The following is a 24,477-nucleotide window of genomic DNA, read 5'->3' on the forward strand; positions in this document are numbered from 1 at the left end:
CCAAACTTGGGAAGGAGAGGTTCATGTTTCAATGGTTGAGATGTATTGTTCCCAACAATAATGCTTCTGTTTTTTGATGAGCTGATGGAGCCGGGTGCAGAGTCGTCTGAAGGCAATGAGATGCTCCACACACAGATGGCTTATGATGTTAGAGAGACAGTTTCTAATGATTGTAACAATTTAATGATTTCCCGCAACCACCAAGGCTATGTCTTCCACCAGGGGAAACCTGAGGAACATGGTATTGCCGATTAAGTTGCAGCAACAATGGCAGTAGAGATGGTCTGGATCACCTCTGGTGCCATGCAACAGAGGTTCAACTATGGTAGTGGATGTGGAAGCATCCCAGTCAACCTTGGTAAGAGCCCATCTGGTCAAGCGTCCAGGTGAGTGATGCTGGGAGAGGAACAGGAAAAGTGGAAAGTGGTCATATCACACAAGTTGCTGTGAGTGTGGATACAAGGAAGAAGGCCAGGACTGCAAACTGAGCAATCAATGGACAAGTATGTGTCATGTGCCACATTGAAATCAGTGGGGGCACCTGTATTTAGGAGGCAAAGTCGAGTTGGGTTAATAGATCCTCGACATCTTTACAATGGCTAGTAACCTTCATTTCACGCAACAAAGGGTTATGGGCATTAAAAATCACCCATAAGTAGAAAAGGTGGGGATATCCCACAAATTAGTGCAACCAATACATAACGCAGCACTTCACCACTTGGACGAAGGTAGATGATACAGATGGTAATTTCTTATGTTTCCCTCCCCCTGACAGCCACAGCCTCTATAGGTGTTTGAAGAGGCAAAGGTTTGCTACAGACAGAGGTAAGGACATAAATACAGACTGTGCATGACATTCTGTTACAGTCAGTATGGTTTTTATAGTACCCGCGATAGCCACGTATGGCGGGGGTCCGCATTGCGGGGAAACCAGGTTTCCTGAAGGGCAGTGCAAAGGGCAGATGTAGTGCTTAAAAGTTGGCATAACTCAGACAGGCGGGAAAAAACCACTGCAGTTCCACTGGAGGATTACGCTGTCAGTTTTCTGGGAAGGCATGGAGGGACGAGGAGGCAGTTTACGCCTCAGGGTCACCTGCTGCCAGTGGTTGGGTGCTAGTATTCAGGACCATTGCATCTGAAGTGTTGGCAAGATCTAGGTCCTTAAGAGACACTAGACTCTCCACCTCGTCCTCAGATGCGGAACTATTAGGGAATGGTAGTTTGGGGGTCAGCAGAGTCTCACATTTCTTAACAGTCTACTTCTTGGACTGTTTGCCCTCTTGCCGCTCTTTAGGGGCTTGCACGGAGGGCTTGTGGGAAGGAGCTTCAGGTACAGATAAAGACCATGAATACCACTGATCAGCAGCCAGTAGTTCCTCCAGCCACTGGCTGGTGTTTGCTTTAGCACTTGAGGAGAGTTTGGAACGGAGATTCCCAAGGGATCCCTTCCATGCGAGAGGAGTCAGAGGAGGCTGTTGCTTCTCTGGCTAGGAGGGAGGGGAGTAATGTCCCTGGCATTGATGGGGTCAGTGCTCCCAAAGGGGAAGCTATGAGAGCAACAGAAGAAGATGTGCCACCAATCACCAGGAGGGGGGATGGTAACGGGTGGCCCTGAGGGCCCACTGTAGAAGGTTTAAATAAGGAGACAGTTGTCACTAATAAGGGTGACGTCATCATGGGATGGTAACTCAGAGCACACAATCACAGTCTGTTCTCAATGAAATGTTTTCTTAACTGACATGAAAATTTGTGATGGCTTCTTCTGTGAGAGTTTTGCATCCAGAAATGCATGCTCTGCATCATGTTCAAGGGACACGGATCATCAACAGTAAGAGATGACTATGGCCTGAGCAGAGCCCTGTCACTCAGCACTGGAGTTCTCACATAGCATTACAACAATATCAGTCAGAAATTATGCAACCAACACAATGAAATACTGTTTCAACCAGTAATACTTCAGTACTGAGAAAGTCATCTGGACCATGAGGATGCCATTTGTTACAAAAAATTGTTACAACTGGCTAAGTATTAGGATTAAGGTCATCATTTCCCAAGTGTTAACTCACTAACCAACATTGCTTTGGTTTATTTAGTGGACCCATTTGTATATCCAAAATGAATGGGAACACAACTATGTTGAACAATAAGCAAATGTGAAAAAAAATTCTTATTCTGTAGCAATATGACTATTATTGGTCAGTAGGTACTAGGCTTACCGTTCTTTCAATGCAATCTCTTCCTTTGTAAGCACAGATTTTAGAGGTGGTGGAACAAATTCAGGATTTTCAGCAGCATAAGCTCTTATTTCTTCCTACAAAAACAAAGAAACGTTCCTTAACTTACTATGTATACAACAGCAACACTTACATATTGAAGGGGAAGAAAGGATACTATATTGAACAATTATTAATGAAGCCAGAGGGTAGTAGAGTACTAGGGTTGTACTGCATTGTGAAGCTCAAAATAGATAGACTAAAACTCCATCCTTCGCCTATATACATATTCCATTTACAAACGGTAACTAAAATCTCAAGCTTCCCCTTCTCAACTTCTGCCCTATCGACTAATCAATTACAAACTTCTTTTTCTAATGTTTCTTCTTGATTGAGAGCAGACCATTGTGTATTTGAAGCAGTCAGTCAACATGATTCCATTATATGTAGATGGGTTAGATTAACCATGGTATCAACAATGAGTCTATTGGCTGCACACAGCTCATTGCATGCCTCTTGCACCTCTGCAGAAGAGACATTTAAACCAGACTCCATGAGCAGCTGTTATAGAGGGCTCGTCATACGCCGCAAGGTGGTGCTACACACAGCACCAGAGGATGCTGCATTCACATAACCTCACCAACTGTAGTTGTGACTGGACTGAGTGACCCTTTAAGCCCCCACACACAGAGCTCCATCACAAATTATCCTCAGACTACTCCCAGATGAAGCTGAGCTTACACAAGACACTGCAATGATACTTTACAAACCTTGCACAATGCTACTGCCATGCTGACTCCTAGTGAATATTTTTGTCCAGTACTAGTGGAGCAGAGAAAGACCACAGAGAAACACAAGGATACAAAGTTATGTATGCTCAATAACGCACATACAGGGAAAAACAAAAAGGTGTGGCCAAACTTTCAAGAACATTCCTCACACATAGTGAAATAAAATGTGTTATATGGACATGGGTTCTGAACTGCTTCATTTCTATGTTAGAGCTCATTTTTTACTCCTCTAGTCAACCATGTAGGAAAGGAAAGCTTGCTACTTACCATAAAGAAGACATGTTAAGTTGCATAATTAAAAGACACTTACACAAAGCTTTCAGCCACAGCCTTCATCAGCAAAAGAAAGACATATGTCATTCATAACACAAGTAAGCACACCGCATGCACACGAGACCACCAGCTACAGTATCTCTGGGTGGAACGCAACTATCAAATGAGATGCAAGCAGGTGCTTGGAGGGGGTGGGGAAGGGGAAGGGCTAGTAGTGTATGGGTGAGGAAAGAGATGAAAGTTATCTGGTGGAGTGTGCAGACACTACAATGCAAAAAGGCACAGCATCAGGAGATTGTGAAGCAGGGAGGTGGGGGAAAAAAAGGAGTGAAAAATGAAATGACAAGCAGGTGCATTGGCAGAGGTTGACAAATATACAGGGTGGGAGACATGAATGGGGAGGAGATGATAGGACAGAGGGATTGGAAACTGTTGGGTGGAGGGTGTGGGGATGATATGTTACCGCAGGTTGAGCCCAGGATAATAATGGGAGTGGGGAATGTACTGTAAGGATACTCCCATCTGCACAGTTTGGAGGAAAGCATACACAAACGGAACCTACCAGCAGGATAGTAAACTTTTCTTTCATGAAATGTTCAAAATATCCTCTTGTTTGCATTTGGTTAGAATGCATAGAAAGTTGTCATTCCTCGGTTCACCACCAGTGTTTCTTATTCCAATGGAATGAAGGTAATGCTGATTTGTGACTCACTTCACTGTTTGTGTTAACATGTGACTAACCTCATTGTTCTACCATCATTGAGCATTAGCATCAACTGTTTACTGCTCATCAACAACTGTGCAATATGTAGCATCCACTGTTTTGTGTTCGTCGGGGATATATTTTCTGGTACAATGCAACAGAAGTGTACTAACATGCAGAGTTCACACCGATGCCTATTTGCTGTTTGCATTAACAGGTGATAATTACTGTGGCATTTAATATTTGTACCAGGAGACATTTCCAGAACAACTGCAGCCTGTCTGAAGCAAATGATCGTCGTCACAGGGGGCATGGTATGTTTAACCCTACTACTCAGGCCACCTGAACTAGAGGAGGAAGTTCTTCGTGCAATTGATGACATCCCTAGTATCAGAATAAGACAATTAGCTACAGGAAATGATGTTGACCACATGTCTGACTGGAGAGTGCTACTTGAGAACCTCCTGTATCCCTAGCACGTAAAGTGTGTGCAGGCACTGTCAGCAGCTGATTTTCTTGTACAGGTACACTTCTATAAATTGTTCATTCAACATGGTGTCAACCTTCACTTTAGGGCAATTATGCTGCTATAGATGAGCCTTCATTTCAGTGTGATCAGACTGTAAATATTCAAAATCAATGAGTGTGGACTGTGACAAATCCTCATGAAAAGTGTGCAATTAAATCACTAAAAAACAATTTCTGTCTATGCTTGGGCTGGAATTGTTGGTGACTGTTTGTTAATGCCTGAAGTTCTTCCACACGGACTCAAAAGAGAATACCTGTTCCACTACAACATATGCACAATGGAGCTGTTCCTTATTTCAGCATTAATGCTTGTAGGCTTATTAGAATCAGAATTTTATTGTCTCATAACACACAAATTAAATCACTGATTTAGTCTACAGGAGACTCGTCAAGCTTATAACTATAATAGATCATATAACATGGAATACAACATTTACTAGAACTATAAAATATCTCGATATATATACCATTAATTTTTATCCTTCTCAAATGGTCAAATCATCGTTAAAAAATTTATCAATTGTGTAATAGCATTTTTTGTACCAGAGTGCTACACAATTTTCCTTTTACTGAGCCAGTTTCAATCTTTTGAAACTTTGTCTTTTTTAACTTATTGTCTATTTTCATCCACACATACAGGTATTGTAGGGTCTGCATGAAAAGACTGAGTGTATGTGTAGGAAGCAAGAAACTTTAAGAAGTTATTTGGAGCAAACAATTCTGGGTTATTATTTGTGAAAAGAATTATTTCCTATAAATACGGTATGCACACATGTGGGATTGTTAGATCCCCCATTGGGCGCCTCCCCAGGTGGCGGATAGGGGAAAGCCATATAGGTGGTACTGGTGGCATGAAATAAACAGGGTGGACCAAATACTAACACAAGCCTAAATCCATTAGTGTCTGTTCTGGCATCCAGTGGCTAGTGGTCAGCATCTGTTCACCTGCATCTACATCTACATCTACACTAGTACTCTGCAAGCCACCCAATGGTGTGTGGCGGAGGGCACTTTACGTGCCACTGTCATTACCTCCCTTTCCTGTTCCAGTCGTGTATGGTTTGCGGGAAGAACGACTGCTGTAAAGCCTCCGTGCATGCTCGAATCTCTCTCATTTTACATTCGTGATCTCCTCGGGAGATACAAGTAGGGGGAAGCAATATATTCAATACCTCATCCAGAAGTGCACCCTCTCGAAACCTGGACAGCAAGCTACACCGTGATGCAGTGTGCCTCTCTTGCAGGGTCTGCCACTTGAGTTTGCTAAACATCTCCGTAATGCTATCACGCTTACCAAATAACCCTGTGACGAAACGCGCCGCTCTTCTTTGGATCTTCTCTATCTCCTCTGTCAACCCGACCTGGTATGGATCCCACATTGATGAGCAACACTCAAGTATAGGTCGAACGAGTGTTGTGTAAGCCACCTTCGTTGTTGATGGACTACATTTTCTAAGGACTCTCTCAATGAATCTCAAACTGGCACCTACCTTCCAGCAATTAATTTTATATGATCATTCCACTTCAAATCGTTCCGTACGCACACTCCCAGATATTTTACAGACATAACTGCTACCAGTGGTTGTTCCGCTATCATATAATCATACAATAAAGTATCTGCACCTATTTGGTGCAGCTGCTACAGATACATCTTGATCTCAACAATCAAGTCTTTAACAACTCTGAGCTCCAACACAGCTCACCAGAACTACTTTCAACTTGAAAAAAATCATGATGGAACAACCAGAAAGATACCCACTACCCCAGGCCCCAGTGAATTTATTGGATTTTCCTGATCATCAGATTCTGGGGGACCAGGAATATCATGAAACAGAGAAGAGTTGGAGCTTCTCGAAACCTCTTCACAAACATTTTATTGGCACACTAAACACCAATAGACTGGTTAAGATAGGCACACTTAAACAGCTTACTGATGCACTACAAAAATTTCACATCAAAATCCTCACAATACAAGAGATGCATTTTTCAGACAAGAACCATTTCAACACAGAAAACCACAGGACATACAAAGGGAAACCTGCTGTCAGGCAGGGAACACCAAAAATGTTTGGCACAGGATTTGCAGTACATAAAGCTGTCATAGATAACATCACAGATTTCAATTCAGTATCAGAAAGAATCTCCACAATAACCTTCAAATAAGAAAACAAAAGGTACACAATCATCAACGCACATGCACCTACAAAAGATCACAACAGGAAGTGACCACAAGAAGTTGGAGACTTCTGGGGAAACATGTCTTAAATGTCAAACAAAATACCAGAAAGACTAGTCAAAATTGTACTAGGCGTTTCAATGCACAACTAGGCAAATAGAAGAAGTGCAAGGCAATCACAGGCCCACATGCAGCACACAAATGCACAAACAAGAATGGGGAGCATTTCATAAAGTACTGTCAAAATTTTAAGTTAAAAGTTATGTCGACAGAATTTCAGAAACCAAGACGAAAACACACACAAGGTGAAAATGCCCAAAAACATATGGGGAGAATTCTAAATAGGCCATATAGCTATAACAAGTAAAAATACAAGTGAAATTCTAAATGTGAGAACTTGCAAAGGATTCCTTGAGTCCAACCATCACTTGCTACAAGTAAAAAATTCCAAGGAATAGAAAGACAACACAGAAAAAAATTATAAGACTGGATCCAGAATATGTAAAGACAAACAAAGACAAAATTATTGAAGAAATTAATCAGAATTCAACAGAGAATTGGACAGACCTGGTGAAGACAATTCAGAAGGCAATGCGTTGAGGGTCAGTCCCCAAGGAAACATAAACATACATGGTGAAATGCAACTTGTGTTCAGGCAGTTGAACGAAGAGTTATGGCATGAAAGAAGTTTAGCAGGAACAGAACAACAGAAACATGGCAGGATTTCCTGAAGTCCAAAAACAATCCCCGGAACATATTAGAGCAGTGAAAAGGGCATACGACAAAAGTAGACTACATGAAATTGAGGAAGACTTCAAGAAAAATAATACGAGACATTTCTACAGAATATTCAGGTAAAATATAACGGGTTATGAGCCTCCAAATATCTGCTTCAGAAGAACAAATGGATCTCTAGAAACAAACAGTAAAGAAAATTGCAAAATTCTTAAAGGAGTCTTTGATAAACTCCTCAACTGTGAGAAGCCCAAAGAAAAATTACACTTCACGAAAACACTACCAAACCCAACTTGAAACCGCCTGCAATCACAGAAGTAGAGGAGGTTATAAAACAACTAAGGAACAACAGAAACGCAGGGGAAGATCGCATTATGACCGAGATGTGGAAACTCCTAGAATAAAATTTTAAAACAAGAATTCACAAAATTCTCTTGGAAATATGAAACACACAGAAAATTCCACAGGAATGGAAATGCGCACTGATTCAACCACTCCACAAAAAAGTAGACAAAGCAGACCCTAATAATTACAGAGGGATCTCATTATTACTAGTCACTTACAAAATTCTATCCAAGGTGTTACTGAACAGTCTGGAACCACAAGTGACAACGAAGGTAGGTAAATACCTGGCAGGATTCAGAAAGGGAAGATCCCGTATTGAACAAATTTGGAACCTGTGAACACTCTTGAAGGTCAGACAGGAGAACTACACAAGGCACATCACTCCACTGACAGGCAGACTATCATTGACACACTAGAAGAATATGGAATAGACAGAAAAACTAAAGCATTGATAGAACAGACACTATATTCAAAATAAAATTTATGGTAGAGATCTCAGAGCCATTTGAGGTACATACAGGGGTCAGACAAGGAGGTGGTCTCTCACCACTTCTGTTCAACACAGTTCTGGACAAAATTATCAACCAGTGGGAAGAAAAAGTAAAAGGAATTCAATTAGGAAGAACACATGCAAACAAGACAATCATAAAATGCCTAGCATTTGTAGATGACTTGGCAATACTCAGCAACAACAGAGAAGAAGTGCAAGAAGCCCTGGAATATTTACATGAACCCTCTGCTAAAACGGGGTTACAGATATCATACGAGAAAACCCTGTATGTGGAAAGAAAGAACAACAATACACAAGTCATGCACGCAATACAGATTGGTTAACAGAGTGGAAAAATTCAAGTATCTTGGAGAATACATACAAATAAGAAGATCCAACAAGGCATCAAATACAGAATGAACATAAAAACTTCAGGAAGCGTACAAACTCACATGGGCAAACTACAATAAAGGCAATAAAGGAAGCATCTCAAGACAGACGAAACTCAGGAACTACAATACAATTGTACTACCAGAAACCCTGTATGCATCAGAAATGACCACAACTGGGGCATCAGGCATCACAGAGATAGAAAATATAGAGCATAAAATCCTTCAAAAAATTTTTTGAGCAGTACAAAGAGATGGTATATGGATGAAGAGACCAACCAAATAACTATATGAACACACAGACACAACCAAAAAATGCCAATTAACATTCTTTGGACACATACACAGAACGAACACCACCAGACTCACAAAGAGGATGTTTGATATAGTCAACAGCTCAATCAAAAAATCCAACTGGTTTCATGAAATAGAAGAAGACCTAAAACATGTAGAAATCAATAAAGATGTGATAGATGAAAGAAAGAAGTTCAGAAACAAAATTATAAATACAAAATTTGAAGTAAAAGAAAGGAAGTGACCAGGGAAAATATGGACAGAACAAAGGAAATACGAACAAAGTCAAAGAATGAAGAGGTTTTGGGGAGAGAAAAGGAAGAAGAAAACATGAAAAAAGAGGAAAACTGAATATTCATGTAACATTCAACTTTAATCACTGCCTTAAGAGCAAAAATGTATAATAATAATAATAATAATAATAATAATAATAATAATAAATAGTGAGGGAACACTTTGCATGTTTAGGCTGACAAGATTCTCTTGACTTTGCACTATACATGTTCCTTATAATTTTTTTCCGTAAAGTTAATATTCTTGTCAAATTGCTAGTGTTTCCTCAAAAGACAATGCCATATCTCATTATTGCCTCAAAGTAGCTAAGGTACACTACTTTTTTCGTGTCTATGGCAGTGACACTGGCTAAGATGGACATAGCTTAGGCCAGGCTCTTCAGCTTATTTTTTAAATATTCTCTATGTGAGAACCATGGCAGATTTCTGTCCAAGTGCATTCCTTAGAATTTAACATATTCTGCTTCGTGTAGTTCCAGACTTCCATGTATAATTTAAATATCATTTATTTTTGACTGTTTTGTCTTAAACAGCATAAGCTGTGTTTTCGAAATATTTAGTTATAGGCCTCTCTATGTGTAACCACACATCTAGATTTTCTAGAGTTTTCATGGCATTTTCGGGAATTTCTTCTCTGTTTTTATTTTATGTCTATGGGTAAGCATTTTATGTAAAAAAGAAAAAAAGTATTGGGGCTAGAATTGATCCTTGATACCTCTTGTGCGATTGTTCTCCATTTCAAGGAGTATTTTCCTTTGTCTGATGTTATGACTACCCTTTGCTGTCTCTATGCCAAATATGACTTACACTACTGTAAGGCACTGCACATAACTCTGTATTTTTGCATTTTATATAATAATAGTGAGCTGTTCAAACAGTCAAAGCTTTGGATAAGTCACAGAGATCCCTGCAGCTTTTTGTGATTTATCTAAGATGGAACTAACTTTATTTATGAATTCATTATTAGAATAAATTGTCATTTTGTGTTTTTGGAAACCAAATTTTTTTTGAGATTATATTGAATTTGTGACAGAAATTTTGAATCTAATCATTTCAAATATTTTAGAAAACACAGGATGTAGGGAAACTGGATTATACTTCCCCACATCTTCTATAGAGCCCTTCTTAAATGATGATTTCACTTCCGTATACTTTGTAAGATCTGAAAAGTAGCCTTCTTCAAGTGACTGGTTAATTATTTCAGAGAATGGGTGTGCAATTGTATTGGAAGCTGCTTTGATGTCTTTGGCAGGTATTTCATCCCATACCACAGAATTTTTATTTTTTTAGGTTTAATTTAATTTTTTCATCTACATCAACGCCAGATTTTGCTGCAGTTATAAAAATTTTCTGATATTTGTGCAGGATTTACAGGTATTTTGTCATGTATCTTTATTTTAGAAATATCCTGGTGGCTAGGGTTTATTCCAAGTTCAGATTTGATAACTGTCCATATTGTCTTGGATTTATTTTTGTGCTTTTTGATAAATTTAGTATTTACCATTTCCTTTGCTGCTTTTACGACCTTATTAAATGTTATTATATGATTTAACTTAGTTAATGAACTCAGGACTGTTATTGGATTTCAGCTCAACATGTAGCTGTCTCTTTCTATTACTAGACATTATTATAGCAGGAATAATCCATTTTAGTTTATTACTTGTCTTTCTGTGACAGACTATGGGTGAAAAACTTTCACTGAAACATGTAAAAAGCTGTTTAAAATCTTATTAAAATTTTCTGAACATGAGCTTTCATGTTCTAATGACCAATTTACCTTGCTCAATCTGCAACAGAACAAGTGCATGTTTTCTTCACTGAACTGTCTCTTCAGGAAACATCTTCCATTTTCTTTACTTATTATTAGTAATTCAATAGACAGCAGAATGATCTGAGAACCCAGGTCTAAAGAGAATTTGGCAGTGTCATTAAATGTACAATTTGTTAAAATATTGTCTGTACAAGTCGCAGTTCACTCATTTACTCTAGTGAAATCAGTGAAATTTAGTCTAAGGACACATTCTTGAATTAAGCCAATAAACTTAGTTGACAAGCTTGTTTCACTTGCCTTATCTATGTTAAAATCAGCCGAAATTTCAGTTTTTTCCTCTTTTCTTTTCTGAGTTTATGTGGAAGACACTGGAATTTCTCTAAAAATAATTTAATCAATTTAGTCACATCAGTACCTGGAATCCTATATATTGAGACAATATTATTATGTTGTTCCAGCTCTACACAGCAAGTTCCAAATATAAGTTCTTTGTTCAGAAAATTAAAATTGTGTCTTTATATTCAAATGAGTTGTTAATCAGTATACAGGAGTCACCATGGATTCTGTTTTTCCCACAAAAACTGTTAGCTACTGTAAAGTTCTAAATAACAGATTGCATGACACACGGGTAGGTAGGGTGAAGCAACTAATTGCACTTTGCAAGCAAAATATGACAGGATCAGCGACACTAACAGCAGTTCAACCGTACTCGGCTTCCTAGATTTTTGGCATGGGTACATTCGATTTGTTTGGTTTAGATGCTTGGGACAATGTCCATGTTATTAATAGACAAGTTTTCCATGCCAGCATCATCAATTGTGTGAAAAATATGGACAGTTATTCAAATGCACGTTGAGATACGCAAGAAATTTTCCAAGTGCCCATTATGCTCAAAGTAAATGCTCAACAAAAGTTTTACTGTGCATGTCCAGTACCTCACACTATTTGTGATGAAACTGCTTCTGAACTCAACAGATTGGAACGAGCTGGTGTCTTGAAATCTATTTCTTCCAGTCGATGGGCATCTCCTCTGGTTATCACCAGAAAATCAAATGTGGACATCAGACTATGTGCTGACTTTAAATCAACAGTTAATGTTCAGATGGTTATTACTTTTTTCCCACTTTTACATGTTAAGGAGCTTATTTATCATATTGCAGTCGGGCAATTCTTTTTAAAAACTGATTTAGCAAATGCTAACCTTCATCTTCTCCTGTGTGAGGAAATGAAAAAAATTATAGTGGTCAATACACACATCAGATTGTATCAATACCAATCCCTTCAGAAATGCATCTGTTCCTGAATAAGTGATATCAAAAGTTTCATTATGTGCAAATTATTTGGATGACATAATGCTGTCCGGACAAACACTGGAACAGAATCTCAACAATTTGGAATATCTTTCTCAAGTTATAAACTATGCAGAGCTTGATTGTAAATAACAAAATGTTTCTTTTTCAATACAAAATAGATTATTTGGGACATCTCATTAGCACCCAAGGCACTTGTCCCTCTACCAAGCATTTAGAGGCTATATGCCAACAAAAATGTGTGAAAACTACAGGCAGTTTCGGGCAAACTGACCTACTATATCAAATTTATTCTGAATGTAGTGCAAATTTGCTGCTCTTATGCATCATCTCCACATACTAATGTTGCTTCTCAATGGACTGGATAATGTGAAAAATCATTACAAAAGTTGAAAAAAATGCATTGTTTGGTCACCCATGCTCTAGCCACTTTGATCTGCTAAAAACCAGTAATGCTTGCAGCTGGTACTTCATAACATGGAACAGGGGCACTTTAGGTAGGAAACACTGGTTGTCCCAAAGCATTCATGCGTAAGACATTGATCACGGTCCAAGTCAAGTTAGCTGGAGAAAGAAGCCTTAGTCATCATCTATGGTGGCACAAAATTTTATCAATATCTCCATGGTAAAAACATTTCTCTCATAATGGATCGTAAGCCACTGACCACTCTTTTTCAACTGAAGAAAGGTGTGCCTGATTGCAGGGCACAGACACTGTTATGTTGTTCCTATTTCTTTCAAATCACCAATACAAAATTCCCTATCATCCTACAGTAGAACATACAAACCAGTCACACTGTCTCGCTTACCTGTGGGTAATAATGCAGAATTTGATGCATCTAAGGATTATCATCTTCACGTTGATATTGATAATATGGTCTGCAAGCACTGCAAGCTTTTCTCACTGATTGTTGATGGACCACAGAAGCTACTGAACAAGATCAATCAGTAGAATTGCCGAGCTATTATGTTTCTGTGGGTTGGCCTCACAATTCGAAATCAATTTCAATTGCAGTAGTGTGCTAACATTATGCACAATGCTGCAGCATCTCTCAAGACTGGAAGTAGTATTACTGAATGCTCCTAATAAACAGACTCCTGTCATGATTCCCACATCATTGCTGCAACATGTTTTGGGGAATCAGAACTAAGCAACTAGCATGCCAGCATTGTGCATGGCTCTGGTTTGGCAAGCAGATACAACAGATTATTGCCCACTGCCATGCATACACAGATAATCAAGCAGAGACAAACCTGGAATTTTTCAATTGGCCTTTATCTGACACTCCTTGGCAATGCATCCACACTGATTTTGCTGATCCTTTCTGGAACACACAATGTCTGATCATTATCGATGTATACAGCAGATATCAATTTCTCATTCCAATGAATTCGACAACTAGCCCTAGCACTAAAAAAGCTCTCACTTCTGTCTATTGTTCAGAAGGTTTGTGATGAACAACTGTTTTGGACAATGTTCCGCAGTTTTCTGCATTGCATTTTTGATACCTTTGCGAACAAAATGAGATTCATCATACCCAAACCCACATTGTTCTCTCCGAACATTTCATCTGTACATTCAAGTCTCATATGTCCAAACTTGTTGCTTCACCAATGAAGGAAAATGCGTTGTCGTTGTTTTTGTTGTTGTTGCTGCTGCTGTCGTTATCGCAGTTTCTCAGCACTCTGCCTTTTCATGACACTTCACTGGCTTCAGATTAAGTTCTGCATGAAGGACTACCTTTTCTACTATGTCTTTAACAAGCTTCACAACTGGGAATCTGGCATCTTCACTCAGACGACCTACCGAGCTTGTTATACCATTCACAGCAAAATAGGCACCCATCAATGGCACCCAAATCTAGTATGTTATTGTGATAATTCTGATCCTGCCATGTATTTTCATGTTCCAGAAATGCTACTTGAACCACCGCCCCCCCCCCCCCGCCCCCCCCCCCCCCCCCCACACACACACCAATCAGCCCTTGACATTGCCTGACACATTCGTGCGCGTGGGTCGTCAGACATCTCTACAATGGAGATCGATCCCTGCCTGCCAATGCAGCTTCTGTCACCGTACACAACATTAGTCACAGACATCAAGACTTCAGTATCCACAGCAGTGCCAATGTGCACCCACCTGTGCCACTGGGTGGACTTCCTACTTCTTGTTTCTTTGGCAGATGTTGCCAACAGTGTGGAGACAAATGTCAGGACACAAGTTGGTTGGTGCCATCTGCCATCACACGACAGCCAACATCATCTGCAATACAATGACACAGACCTCCAACACTAGTGACAACGATGTGCAATTTTGGAGGGGAGGAATGTGATATCGATTGTGTCTGTGGGTGACCACGCACAGCATGTCATGCGCCAATTGTATCTCTACAGAAGAGACATTTACACTGGACATGACAAGTAGCTGTTATAGATGGTTTGCCACACACGGCCAGGAGCCACCACCAGGGGACTCCAAATTTGCATTGTTTCACAGGCTGCTACTGTGATTGGACTGTGTTTCTTTTTAAGCTGCTACACTCAGAGCTCCACCATCAATTATCCTTAGACTACTCTCAGATCATGCCATGCTTATGGAAGACAGTGCAATGACACTTTACCAACATGGCACATGCTATTGCTACTCTGACTGCTAGTGAATAGTATAATTCAGTTACAGTAGAACAGAGACAGATGACAAGGAGACTCAAGGATACAATGTTACGCATGCCTAATACTATATATATATTGCAAATAAATATATTTATGTTTTAATCATGCTGTAGTGTTTTATGTGTTCTAGAATTCTTTGCCTCATTACACTGATGAACACAACAGCAACTTAAACCTTGATTATGCTTCTTATTGACTTTCATACTTGTCACTGAGGAGCATGTTGCAGTGGAAATAAAGCTGGAAGAGGAAATTTCATGTATGAAAATCTTTCTTAGTATCACAAAGAAGATGCTGTGAGGATATGTTCAACCAAAACTGACCTTTGTAGTTATCACCTATGTATTCCATTTACGGGTTATTTTATGACATTTAGCTCTAAACTTTGTGCTCTGATTGCCCACAACTCATTTTAGTACTTAACATGAGTAGTCATATTCCACTATTTCTTCACATTCCTTCTGTGCAATTTTGTAGTCTCTCTTCAGCAGATTGTGTACACTACCAACCTAAAAGAGACTGGAGCCCAAAATCTTGCATTTACTTTTCTATGAACCATAAACCAATTATTGCACATGCTAGTGGTTTACATGAGTGTGGTTTTATCTTTACATACTGCCATCATGCAACATTATAAAACACATATGGAGTAATTATAAAGTATAATATCTTACCTGTAATGAATAATTTAGTCTTTATCATATAAAAACAGGACTCTTTAATCTATCATACCACAGCCTTTAAGTTATGAAGAAGCAGCCTGCTGATGTCACACTTGAATTAATAAAACAAAGTACAAAGCAGAGCTAGTTTTATGGCAGGCTCTAACAAACTTATCTACAGCATGATCAGCAGGAAATTACGGAATATAATGAGCCAACACAATACAGCTTATTATTTATAACTCACCAAAATCTCTCAAAACTGTATCCAAGTGCTTGCCCATCCTCTCCATTTTCATTGTTTTCCAGTTGCTACCTTTGTCTTTCCTTCTCTGCTTGCAATTTTAAAACCTTAATCTTTTGCATTCTGTTAGTAATCTCACCTTTTCCTTCTCCAGTGCAAAATACTTAACTTATACTGTCACGGTACACAATTCGCTATTCTAACATTGCAGAAAAGACAACAGAAGTTATTAAGTAAAACAGTTCGCTCACAACATAAAGATAATTTTGTTGTTGTTGCCTGAAGACTGGTTTGATGCTCCTCTCCATGCTACTGTATTTGGTACGAGCCTCTTCATCTCCGAATAACTACTGCAACCTACATCCTTCTGAATCTGCTTACTGTATTCTTCTCTTGGTCTCCCTCTATGATTTTTCCATACTATACTCCAATACTAAACAGGTGATCCCTTGATGTCACAGAACATGTCCTACCAGTATCCACAGTAGTGTCAATATGCACCCAACTGGCCACTGGATGGACTACATATCTTCTTTTAGTCAAGTGGTGCCACAAATATTTTGTCTCCCCAATTGTATACAGTATCTCCTCATTAGTTAAGTGATCAATCCTTCTAATGTTCAACATTCTTCTTTAGGTCCATATTGCAAAAGCTTCTAATTTCTGTTTATTGTCCATGTTTCACTTCCATACAAGGCTATATTCCAGACAAATACCTCCAGGAAAGACGTCCTAACATTTAAATCTATATTCAATGTTAACAAATTTCTCTTCTTCAGAAATGCTTTTTTGCCACTACCAGTCTACATTTTACATTGTCTCTGCTTTGGCCATCATCAGTTATTTTGCTGCACAAATAGCAAAACTCTTCTGCTACTTTAAGTGTCTCGTTTCTTAATCTAATTCCCTTAGCATTGCCCGATTTCATTCGACTATGTTCCATTATCCCTGTTTTGGTTATGCTGACGGTTCATCTTATATCCTCCTTCAACTGTTCTTCCAAGTCCTTTGCTGTCTCTGACAAACATACACTGTTATCAGCAAAGCTTAAAGTTTTTTATTTCTTCTCCCTGAACTTTAATTCTCAATCCAAATTTTTCTTTGGTTTTCTTTACTGCTTGTTCAACATGCACACTGAATAACATTGGGGTAGGCTACAACCCTGTCTCTCTCCCTTTTCAACCAATGCCTCCCTTTCCTACCCCTCAACACATGACTGCTATCTGGTTTCTGTACAAGACGTAAATAGCTGTTTGCTCTGTGCATTTTACCCTTGCTACCTTAAGAATTGTAAAGAGAGTATTCCGGTCAATATTGTCAAAAGGTTTCTCTAAGTCTACAGATGCTATAAATGTAGGTTTGCCTTTCCTCAACCTGCCTCCTACATTTCTCCGGAATCCAAACTGATCTTTCGTGGATGGCTTCTACCAGTTTTCTATTCTTCTGTAGTTTGTGTTAGTATTTTGCAACCATTACTTATTAAACTGATAGTTTCGTAACTTTTACACATATCAGCAATTGCTTTTTTTGGAATTGGAATTACTACATTCTTCTTGAATCTGAGGGTATTTCACCTGTTTCATACATCTTGCACATGATATGGAATAGTTTTGTCATGGCTGGCTCTCCCAGGGCCATCATTAGTTCTGATAGAATATCGTCTACTCCTGGGGTCTTGTTTCAACTTAGATCTTTCAGAGCTTTATCAAATTCTTCTTACAGTATCCTATTTCCCATCTCATCTTCATCTACGACCACTTCCCTTTCTATACTATTACTTTCAAGTTTATCTCCCTTGTACAGACCCTCTACATACTGCTTCTGCCTTTCAGCTCTCCCTTCTTTGCTTAGTACTGGTTTACCATCTGAGCTCTTGGCACTCATAGAGCTGCTTTTCTTTCCTCCAAAGGTCTCTCTTAATTTTCCTGTAGGCAGTATCTATATTTTCCCTAGTGAATTATGCTTCTAAATCCTTACATTTATCCTCGAGCCATTCCTGCTTAGTCATTTTGCTCTTGCTAGCAATTTCATTTTTTAAACATTTGTATTCCCTTTCGCCTGCTTCACTTACTGTATTTTTAAATGTTCTCCTTTCATCGATTAAATTCAACATCTCTTGCAATATCCAAGAATTTCTACTTGGCCTTATCTTTTTACCTATATGGTACTCTGCTGCCTCCAATATTTTGCCTCTTAAAGCTAGCCATTCATTTTCTACAGTATTCCTTTCCCCTGTTCTACAACTGTTGCCTAATGCTCCTTTGTTCTTTCAACTTATGCAGGTGCTATTCCTTAATTTCCTACTGTTCCCCAATTTCTTTAGTTTAAATCTACAGCTCATAATCAATAAACTGTGTTCAGAGTCCACATCTGCCATTGGAGATGTCTTACAATTTAAAATCTGGTTCATAAATCTCTGCCTGACCAATATACAATCAATCTGAAACTTTCCAGTGCCTCCAGTTCTCTTCAATGTGTATAGCCTTCTTTCACAATAAAGTACGTGCAAGCAATCATTAAACTTTGCTCTGTGCAAAATTCTGCCAAGCGGCTTCCTCTCTCATTCCTTTTCCCCAGTCCATATTCACGGTATATACCCCAATCTAAGCCACACTTTTTCCTAGTTTTTGGGATCCAAAAAAATGCTTGCTGCTTAGAATCAAGTGCAGCAAACAGAAATTTGAAAAATGGTGCTACAAACTGCCACAACTAACTTTTGCCATAAAATAGAAGCAGTGCTGGACAGGCACACTTTGCAAATGCAAAGATAAATACTGGCACCAAAATTTCTGCACTAGTAAAAATATATAAAAATGTTAGAAGATAAATCTACTTTTTTCCCCGCAAGTTTCTACCACTGAGCCATAATATATCCTCCAATGAAGGATACAGAAATTCAGACCTGATCTTTGAATGCAGCAGTCTTTGAAATATTCACAGTAACAAATTACTTTACGTAAATACCAACAACATGCAAGGCTTTAGAATTCTTGCACAAGTTGGTAAGCTGTGGTTAGTCTTTCATATAACATATTATTTTGTTAAGTGCTGGTGTTAGTGTACCATAATGAAGTACTTTCACCATAAAGCCAAATTCAAGAAGGAAGTTATTTCCTTTGGGGAGGAAAGTGCTAATTGCACTGCAGGTTTTCCTAAGGCACCAGCTGAGGTCGGTTTGGTACCACCATTTTTACAGCACTGCCACTTCACTACAAATCTACTATGAAAAGTTGATTGGCAAACCTGTGCTCACAACTTACATGAACATGGATAACACTTTGTCAGTATCACATACTTTCTTCGTCATAAGGGTAATAGAAATCTAAACATGACGCCTTGTATTCTTCTGTGTTAGCTGTTACCTCATTTAAATCCTGTCCCCCTAACAAACTTGAATGAGACAGCGGCAAATGCAGATGAATATACATATAATGTAATGTCTACACTGGTATTTTTCTCAAGCAGAATAGTGATACGGCCAGAAATGAAGCATGACAACTGACTTTTGTATTGATTTTTAAACTATTTATGACTATAAGTTCTGTGCAGACAAGTAATGACATTTTAAATATTTTAAAGACTAAATTAATCTACAAAATAAACTTGCTTAAGCTCACCTGCTAAGCTTACAAATTGAACTCAGCTATTGTAGATGAATCTTCATCCATGCCATCTAATTTGTCTCTCATATTACAATTAACCAACTTTGTTTCAATTTTGAATGCTGCCTACAACTTCTTTGCCTCTTGGATTTTGACTCTCATTTTTTGGGTATGGCTTAAATTTGAGTCCAGCTTAGTTGGGGTAAATGCAGTACTATTTTTCCTTCTCTTCCTTTTCCTACTATCAAATTCCAGTCTCCTATCATCATCTTTGTCTTCTTTAACCATTTGAATAATTTCTTTTCTTCATCATATATTTCTTCAGTCTCTTCATCATCTGCAGAGCCATTTGGCATGTAAACGTGTACTACTGTGGTAGATGTGGGCTTTCCGTCTATCTTGGCTAATATAATGTATTCACTATGCTGTTCGTAGAAGCTTACCTGCATTTTTATTTTCTTATTCATTATTAAACCCACTACTGCATTATCCCTATTATCTGACTTTGTATTTATAACCTTGTATTCACCTGATCTGAAGTCCTGTTCCTCCTACTACCTACCTTTTTAAATTTTCTAATCTACCTGCCTGATTAAGGGATCTAACATTCCACACTCCAATCCGTAGAATGCGTTTTATTTCTCCTGATGGCAACATCCTCCACAGTAGTCCCCACTTGGAGATCTGATTATTTTAGATCCGGAACATTTTACCCAAGAGGACGTCATCATCATTTAACCATACAGTAGAGCTGCATGTCCTTTGGAAAAATTACGCTTATAATTTTCTTTGCTTTCAGCCATTCACAGTACCAGCACAATAATGCCATTTTCGCTCATGTTACTAGATCAGATCAGTCCATCATCCAGACTGTTGCCCCTGCAACTGCTGAAAAAGGCTGCTGGCCCTCTTCAGTAACGTCACATTTGTCTGGCCTTTCAACAGGATTCCCCTCCATTGTGGTTGTACCTGTGGTATGGCTATCTGTATTACTGAGGCACCCAAGACGCTCCATGGATGGCAAGGTCCATGCTTCATGCCAGGAGAGTGAAAATAATTTTATTATTTAAAATTAACTACTGTTTTAGTCTTACTTCTCATTTTAGAAATAATGGAACACTACACTACATAAGCAAATAAATATAAATAATAAAAGAGTTATTTTGAGACTATCTATAAGCTACAGCCCAAAGCTGACCACTACTAGTCACAAGGCAGGATCTTTTGTGTATTTTTCTGATTATGAACATCAAGAACGTTGGAACTGTTCCCTTGGGCAGCTGACTGTACCAAGCGTTCATGTGCACTTGTGACATGACTGTATATGCGTGCATGGAACACTTGCATCAGGACTACCTGGTGACAGCTTATACTACCACACATGCCAGCATGTACATTGATAAGCATTTGCGGGAGTCATGACACATATAGTAGCTGTTCTTCAATGCTAGTCCCTTACTGCAAAAGTAAAGGAATGACTTCCACTCTAGAATTAGACACAGTCATTTTGTAAATGGCTAGAATGTCTGTTACTCATAAAGCTCTTTAATTAATTTCTGCAAAGAAAATGTTAGTTACAATTTCCGATGTCCATTTTTAAGTTGCTTATAATACAAAGCGGGTCATGATGAATAGTTACCTGATACTTTGCCTCTTCTTCAAGTGCCCAATCAATCCAAACAATCTTTTTCTTCTCTGACATGTCACGCCATTGCTCTTTGCAGCTTTCCAGTACAGCTGTTCTATCAAAGCCAGGATCATTTTTATGCTGGTTCAACTTCTCATTACAGAAAAGCTGCAAATAACATTGCAATCATGCTAATTAATTACTTGTTTTGTAAACAATTTAACTGGATTTATAGCATGCTTCCTCCAAAGAAATGAATTATGCACAGTAACAGACCTCCTTCAAATGGTACAATTATGACAAAATTCAGTAGACCAACTGAACTCTATAACCAGCTAAAATGCAAAATATTGTGTGTGTGTGTGTGTGTGTGTGTGTGTGTGTGTGTGTGTGTGTGTGTGTGTGTGTGTGCGCGCGCTCTCGACAGTGGGTGGTAGTGTCAAGGGGGGGGAGGGGGGGGGGGGGGGGGGGGGCGCAGAGTTATTTTTTTTAAGCCACAGAGTACACTTTCTGAGAAACAAGAGTAAATAGTATACTACATCAAAATGACATTGTAATGTTCAGTTGTACAGATATGAGCCTCAACTTTGCTGTACATACTATATTTTATTAACTATAAGATGCTATTATTAGATTGCAAAGCCAGACTAAAAAAGTTCATAGCTTATGAAGTCAAACGGACCTGTAAAATCCCTGAAAATAGTCATCATCCAGTTTTGACCATCTTCCACCAACCATGAATGGTTTTTTCTGTTGAAGGAGGGCCGAAATGCCACTCAGCTGCTCTGTTTCCATGTTCTTCTGCATATGCCCTTACTTTTAATTTATAGCCCACATCATATGAATACCAATTATTTTATTTTCCTTTACGAAATTAGCTACTAACAAAAATATTGTGGTGTTACTGATAACACAAATCACTTTCAATTCAAGTTCACTGGCACCATAGATTGCAATGATGCATCATAGGCTAGACAGTGTTCTGTGTTTGTTATGGTGGGGCAGGAGGGAGACAATGTTAGCAAGCTTGTGAGTCCCCACAACTGATGTTTGTTGCATCAGTGCACTGCTGCTGCCAGTTGAATCCAATGTTGCCAGACAAGAAATACGTTTCTTGCAGCATAGAATATATGGGCATTGTTAAGATTGGAGGGAATTTTAATCAAACACTGGACATCTTTATATTAATTTTGAGGATAAAACACACCTCAATTTTGGAGGCAATTTTTCAAAGACCAAAGTGCATCTTCTAGTCCATAAAATATGGTACATGTGCATTAAAGAAAACAATGTCTATTGTAGGCTCTAAATTTATCTTTCATGTTGACGCAACCAATGTATTATCTTTAGTTTTCTCATGACATAACGTGGTTCTGTAGTGAACAGATGTTAGCCTCGCCCTCCCATTCTACTATGCATGGATCTTCCACTTATTTTACTGCTCCATCAATTGCATCTGATACAGAGAATGGTACCACTGAAGTGTGGCCTTGCTTATGGACTGACAAATTGATTTCCACATCACATCTGCACCACAATGTGTAATGCTACCACATATGCACTTGATAATGATGCCTTAGTCAAAATTGGCCAATAGCACAACAATAAATAAATAAATAAATAAATAAATTTACAGCCTACAACAAACAGTTTTTTTTATGAAATACAATGACGCTGTGGACCCACATACAAATACAATTCTCAATATTTGGTGTGTACAGTATGCTCGACTTCATTTAAATGCATAGTTGAGAAATAGAAAATGAAACCTGTTATCATAAGTAAAAAGACTTTTTTAAAAGAAAAATGAAACACACTTACAAACCTAGGACAAATCTTACATCAAGCATGAGAGAGTAGTGCTAAAATGAATGGTGGACCTCAGAGAATGGGATAAGTGACAGTTATGCAAATGACAAGTATCTTCTCAATTAGGAAACAGTTTGTCAGAAGTAGGCTGCAAATTTCAGCGATTAAAAAAAAAAGATGAAGAGCCCAAGATTAACGAGCAAACTCAGAAAAGCTAAAATGATGTCAGTAAAATGTGGAAAATAGACTAACAACACAAAAGAAAGAATGAAAACTGGAGGGGAATAGGAAATAGATAATCAATACAAACTAGGGCAGATGGAAAGACCACAGATTGGTTACATATAATAAGAATCTTCAATCATGTTGACCACTGTTAAATATTTTTTACTTGGCCATATGCCATTCTTTCCTTGCATTGTGTTCATACTTCAATTTTCATCACATTTTCCCAGTAAATATATAGAACGATTATGTGATCAAATGTCTCGAAACACACCACTTAATGGCACTGCCTTAGTCATTAGGCCACGTACTGAGGGCATAGAAGTGCAGGCATAATGTATCTCCATCAGAGGTGTGTTTATATCAGATGAATCAACAAAGATAACAAGAATTTTGAGAGGTTCCAATTATTGATGAATTGTCTCTCTGACACAATAAAGAAATTGATCAAAGGCATAAATCAAACTCCAAATGCACTGTACAAACCAATCAACAGACATACATGTCAAATTCTGAAGAGGATTTCTGTTACAGTTCAGATTTAATGGTCACTGGTGGACGAATCTGACATAAGACAATAAAATGCTTCACGGTGATTTTGCTACAAAGAGGGCACTGCCACAGAATGAATGCACAATGTTTTTGTCTGTGGTGTAGATTCATAGAGTGGAACTCAGATGAGCAAGTGTGAATAACGTGAACATGTAGCAAGTGGTATTTACCCAAACTTGTTGTAGCAATAGCGTAATTCAGTGGTAGTGGTGGTGGTGGTGGTGGTGGTGGGGAAGAGTTGCTTTCCTTAGTTTGGGCTGATCTTTAGGTCTGATCCATGACAAAACAAATAAATCAGTCCATGAAAATATTTTAGGCAGTAATGTGTACACCTCGAAAGAAGTCAATTTTTAAATCATATTACACTTACCCTTGAGTGAGAAAATACAACTGATAAAATTATCAAGTGTCTATTAAGAGATTGAAATCTATACATATCACACATTGTCAAGCATCTATTTCCTTGTAAAACTTCTGTGCCATCTTGTGGACAATCAGATGGTAGTTTACTTCCACAGGTTGCTTAACTTTTCATTATGGAAGCCATTATAAAACCAGATGATGTGTTGCAATTTCGCTTCACAACAAATTACTGTATTTTATTGCCAGTTACAGTTACATGACTATCTGCAATTTGCACTTTGAGTGTTTGGCAGAGTGTCCACTGAACTACTTTCAAATTCTCTCTCAACTGTTCCACTCTCAGGTGATACATGAGAAAAATGAAATCTACATCTTTCCTTGGGTGCTCCCATTTCTCTCATTTTATTGC

At 38.5% G+C, this 24,477-nt stretch overlaps 1 protein-coding gene across 4 annotated transcripts in view; it reads right to left on the reverse strand.

Annotated features, from left to right (window-relative positions):
• Positions 1 to 24,477, reverse strand: part of LOC126351205 (nucleolar transcription factor 1-A-like) — a 210,454-nt gene that overhangs the window by 45,254 nt on the left and 140,723 nt on the right. For all 4 annotated transcript variants that reach the window (XM_050002583.1, XM_050002584.1, XM_050002586.1 and 1 more), the window contains 2 exons: positions 21,132 to 21,287; positions 2,217 to 2,311 (listed from right to left, as the gene is read on the reverse strand). In XM_050002583.1, the coding sequence (XP_049858540.1) occupies positions 2,217 to 2,311; positions 21,132 to 21,287 (251 nt within the window). The remainder of the gene's footprint in view (positions 1 to 2,216; positions 2,312 to 21,131; positions 21,288 to 24,477) is intronic.

Source organism: Schistocerca gregaria, chromosome 1 (genome assembly GCF_023897955.1).
Source record: "Schistocerca gregaria isolate iqSchGreg1 chromosome 1, iqSchGreg1.2, whole genome shotgun sequence".
NCBI classification, from domain to species: Eukaryota; Metazoa; Arthropoda; class Insecta; order Orthoptera; family Acrididae; genus Schistocerca; species Schistocerca gregaria.